The sequence below is a fragment of the Ammodytes marinus genome (assembly GCF_949987685.1).
Source record: "Ammodytes marinus genome assembly, chromosome: 1".
NCBI classification, from domain to species: Eukaryota; Metazoa; Chordata; class Actinopteri; order Uranoscopiformes; family Ammodytidae; genus Ammodytes; species Ammodytes marinus.
The window spans coordinates 31,076,668-31,081,925 of NC_137230.1; the positions used below are offsets into that span (position 1 = coordinate 31,076,668).

Consider the following 5,258-nt stretch of genomic DNA (forward strand, 5'->3'; position numbering starts at 1 on the left):
TAAATTTGTCCGGTGGAGGTCAAATAATGGCTTATTTTCAAGCCATTATATACTAGTTAAAACCTACTTCTGAATATTTTATTCCATTCCAAGTCTGTTCTAAAAACTCAAAAACATGAAAATTCCCTTCACACACTGCACCTTTAAAGATCTCTGCTTCACCAATCTTTATGGTAAAAACTAAACAAAACTGACTTTTAATTGCATTTTTTGTAAATTGCAGGTTTCAGCAAATGTTGAAACTACTTGCTCACTAATCATCTTCTTGCTTATGTAGTTCTTCCTTTTAAGTATCATTATTTCCACTTAACTGTGGCTTATACCTGAAAATAAATAAGAGCTCATGCGGCTAATTGGAAAATGACTTATCTGTTGTTTTCAATACTCATTACCCTACTGCTAAAAAAAATAATGCATTCTTAATCTCTTTCCAATAGTGATACATTTATTCCCGAGCACAGAGATTTGTAAGACTGCGTTCTGTGTTACAGTGTTCAAATTGGCGAATGTATTCTCTAAAAAACAGATTGTGTTTTCTTTTGTTGGGGATTTATCAGAGATGTGATTATGAGGATGCTGATAGCAGGGTCCCGAGCAAAGGGCTGCTGAAGTGTTTGGCCACTTAAATATTGGTTTATTATGAATGTTGTACAATTTTATATCACACCACATCGTTTTAAACATGGTTCTGTTCTGTCGAAACCTACAAACCTTGGAAACCTTAAATCAGACACAAAGGAAAAAGCAGGATCAATGTGAATCACAGTGTCGCTGTGTTTGACATTTAAAGATGTTTTATCATATAACTTGTTCTCTATAAAGACATGTGTTGTCTTCATAACGTTTAAATGAGGATCAGAGGAAAACAGGGTTTGGATTAATTAGATTCACCCATAATTCCTTGGGGCACATGAACCGAACCTCAGACCCTGACACCGTCAGAATAACAATAATTTTGTTTTGTGTTTAGTAGCCTACTTTTTCACAACTTTTTGGCAACTGTTGTTTCAGGGATTGTATACCTTTAAGAGAGAAACTACTGAAATGCTTTCATAGAGAGCAAATACATTACTTTTTGGGGGTAAGGACACCGGTTGCCATCCAGTATAGATAGTGAAGGGCAGAGGAGGCTCCGGTGTGAGACTGCAGCACGGTGCGCAGTGACCGGCTGCATCCACTGGGGGAGGACCGAGCACCGCCTGCACGCTCTGCGGTACATGGACGACTTCTCCACCGATGCTCTCCATCATCATCACACACACACACGCACACACGCACGCACGCACACACACTCACTCACACGCACACACACACACACACACACACACACACACACACACACACACACACACACACACACACACACACACACACACACACACACACACACACACACACACACACACACACACACACACACACACTGGAAAGGATACCGGAGTAGCCTATAGGTAGGACTACAGCGGCAGACATATAGATGTGTGATGCTCAGACTAAACCATAGGGCTATTTCCCCTCGCCTGAGTCAAGGTAAACTTTTAGCCGCCCTTGCGTCCTTTCGCCTTGAGCCGTCATTGATGCCAACTCGCTGCATGCACACCTGCTTGTTTTTGTTCCACCTTTTTTCCTGGAAACCCGTATTGCTGCCAGTGTACCGGGAGCGTTGCCGCAGAAACGGGGGCTGAAGTGGCGTTAGATCCTGTTGAATTGAGACAAGACGTCGAGACGCAGCCAAAAAAAAAAAAAAAAGTGTCCCTCCTCATAGTGCGTCAGATCACGGATGTGTGTATAGTGGATGATGCTATTTGGATACGACGAGGGATTTATGATTTTTTACCTACCCCAAAATCAAGACGGGAATTTGGGCAAAAGCAAAGAACTGCATCCTTACCTAGCCTTCCTCCTCCTTCTCCTCTTCCAGCAGAATTGTTTATAGGAGGGCTGAGGCGAGCTCATTTTGGCCCCTTTTCACATGTAAGTAGGAATGTCAGAATAAAGGGAAGCTAATGGGCAGAAATGCGTGCGTAATGTCTATTCTAAACATAAATGCATTCCATGCATTCAAATCCCGAAAACCTACTTCCATGTTTACTCACTATAATAATAATTAGTATCATAATAACAACAACAATAATAATAATAACAATTATTACCAGAATGATGTGCCAATGAAGTTTTAGCGCACACATATTGCAAAAGACGTCTAGTATCGTGCTGTGGCCAAAACAACAGATAAATGAATAGCCTACATCTCCCCCCCCCCCCCCTCACCTAAACAAACTGCTGTTTTCTCTTGTCTTTTTCTCACAGCTTACAGGAGCGTCACAGGAATAAGGTAATACAGATTCACCGGAGCTTCATGATAGAAGAGTAAATATTAAATATAAAATCTCATCAAATAAAATGGCAACCAGGAGTGACCACAGAGGATCAAGAAACGCGCACGCCGCGGCCGTGAGGAAATTAACCACCTGATGGGCACCAGCGAAAGGGGAGAGCAGAGACTGTTTTGGTGTCGCTTGTTGACTTCGTGATTTATAATGCTGGACAAATACAGGGCGCTGCTGCAAGTTTGACACACAGGGGGAGTTTGCGTAACCGGCTGTGCCATAGGCCTTTACGAGCAGTATTTTGGAACTGGCAATGATGTCATGACATTTTTGGAAGGCCTGTGCCTATACGGGCCACACGGACTAATCAACACCTCTTTCTCCTACCATGTAAGTAGCCACATGGACTGCACTCAACATGGACCTTATTGAGGTGTGTTTGTTGTTGTGAGACTCTCCTATTTCGAACCACCACTGATTGGTCGAAAGCAATTGATGTCTCATGTTCTGCGTGCGCGCGCGTTGAGCTGCAACTTTGATCCTCTGGACTGCACCTTGCACGTCACCCTGGGGCTGTTTCTGTAGCGCTGCTCTTCACGGACCGGACTGGACCGAAGCGAACCGAACCTCTCACTGACTAAACCCAAAATGGAGTTTGCCATAGTGGGTGCGGACGGCGGGTGCAACAATCACCTGCCTTACGGATGTGCCCAAGCGGCTCGCGCACGGGAGAAGGAGAGCGAGAGTGAGCGACAAGCTGTTCAGTCCAGAGCGGCGGGAGACGGTTTGGAAGGTGAAGGCGGCAGTAGCGGCAGCGACAACGGCAACGGCACGGGGGGGTCCAACACCGACACCACCACAACCTCCTCGAGCGCTCATCTCCTTAACAACCGTCAGCATCAGTCTCGCGCCGCCTCCACCAACAGCAGCTCCTCCTCCTCTCAGCACCAGCACGAGCCTGAGCAACAGCACAGAGTTCTCAGAGAGCGGAAAAAGCAACGCGGCGTTGGACGGTGGAGACGCACTCTCGGCGGGGACCTGCGCCACTCGGAGCTGGCGCTGCTCGGTTCGGAGGAGGACATGATGATAGAGGAGGAGGAAGAGGAGGCCGAGGGAGCCGAGGAAGAGGAGGGGGAGGCGGGGGGGTTCGGGCTAGGGGAAGGGGGGAAGGACCGGGGAAGCAAGAGGTCCAGTTTTCTGCTGTGCAACATCATGGATGATGAGCAGCACGAGACCGAGACCGTGTCGCTGACTGACAGGCGGCCCCAGTCCGGCTACGAGAACGTTTTCAGTGAGTTCGGCTGCTGCGAGAGAGTGGTCATCAACGTGTCGGGCTTGAAGTTTGAAACTCAGCGCAAGACTCTCGCTCAGTTCCCGGACACGCTCCTGGGAGACCCCGACAAGCGCATCAGGTACTTCGACCCGCTGAGAAACGAGTACTTCTTCGACCGGAACCGACCGAGTTTTGACGCGATTCTGTACTATTATCAGTCGGGGGGTCGGTTGAAAAGGCCGGCCAACGTGCCGTTTGACATCTTCTCCGAGGAGGTGAAGTTTTACGAGCTCGGGGACGAGGCGATACTCAAGTTTCGGGAGGATGAGGGTTTTGTCAAAGAGGAGGAGAAGCCGCTGCCAGAGGACGAGTTCAAGAGGCAGATTTGGCTGCTCTTTGAGTATCCGGAGAGCTCGCAGCCGGCCAGGGGCATAGCGGTGGTGTCCGTGCTGGTCATAGTCATTTCTATTGTAATTTTCTGCCTGGAGACGCTGCCGGAGTTCAGGGACGAGAAAGAGTATCTACAACCACGACTGAACTCCACTCAACCTGACCACGGATTTACTCCTTTCAACGACCCGTTTTTCATAGTGGAGACGGTGTGCATCATCTGGTTCTCCTTTGAGATTATAGTGCGTTTCTTCGCGTGTCCGAGCAAAAAGGATTTCTTTAAAAACATTATGAACACAATAGACATCGTCTCCATTTTGCCTTATTTCATAACCCTCGGCACGGACCTGGCGCAGCACCAAGGCAAAGGGGACCAGGCGATGAGCTTCGCCATCCTGAGAATAATACGCCTCGTGAGGGTCTTTCGCATCTTCAAGCTGTCCCGGCACTCCAAGGGACTGCAGATCCTTGGGCACACACTGCGCGCGAGCATGAGGGAGCTGGCCCTTCTCATCTTCTTCCTCGTCATAGGCGTCATTCTCTTCTCCAGCGCGGTGTACTTTGCCGAGGCGGACGAGCCATTGTCTCAGTTCACGAGCATCCCCGACGCGTTCTGGTGGGCCGTTGTAACCATGACGACGGTGGGTTACGGTGACATGAAGCCCATCACCGTCGGTGGGAAGATAGTGGGCTCCCTGTGTGCGATCGCCGGCGTGCTGACCATCGCGCTCCCTGTACCCGTCATAGTGTCCAACTTCAACTACTTTTACCACAGGGAGACGGATAACGAAGACCAGACAGCACCCGTGGTGGAGAGCATGCCCCCCGGATGCCCCTATTTCCCGGACTTTCTGAGGAAATTCAAAGGCTCGCCTTCTGGGTCATCGATGGGCGACAAAGCGGAGTATATGGAGATGGAGGAAGGGGTGACGGAGTCGCTTTGCGGGCTGGACAAGAGCCCCAGTAAAGGGAACGGCACGGACATAGGCAGGAAAAACAGTACTATCTCCAAATCCATTCAGACTGACGTGTGATTACAAGTAGTGTTTCGTTTTTCCTTTTCTTTCTTTTCTGAAGAAAAATAGGCCCTATAAAGATACCGAAGGCACAAGAGCAGGTGGTCCCCTTAACACAAGTTTTACGCACGCCTCAGAGAACCCCCCCTCCCCCACACACACACACATAGACACACTCACACAGACACACTCAAAGGTCACAAATTGGCAAGATGCAATATTCTATCTCACTCTATCTCACTCCCAAAA

General features: G+C 48.6%; 1 protein-coding gene across 1 annotated transcript; it reads left to right on the forward strand.

Moving 5' to 3' along the window:
• Window positions 1-2,978: 2,978 nt before the first annotated feature.
• On the forward strand, window positions 2,979-5,027 carry kcna4 (potassium voltage-gated channel, shaker-related subfamily, member 4; the record flags this gene model as incomplete). The annotated part of the gene is made up of 1 exon (XM_080025911.1): window positions 2,979-5,027. The coding sequence occupies one exon, from the start codon at window positions 2,979-2,981 to the stop codon at window positions 5,025-5,027; it is 2,049 nt and encodes a 682-aa protein (XP_079882037.1).
• Window positions 5,028-5,258: the final 231 nt, after the last annotated feature.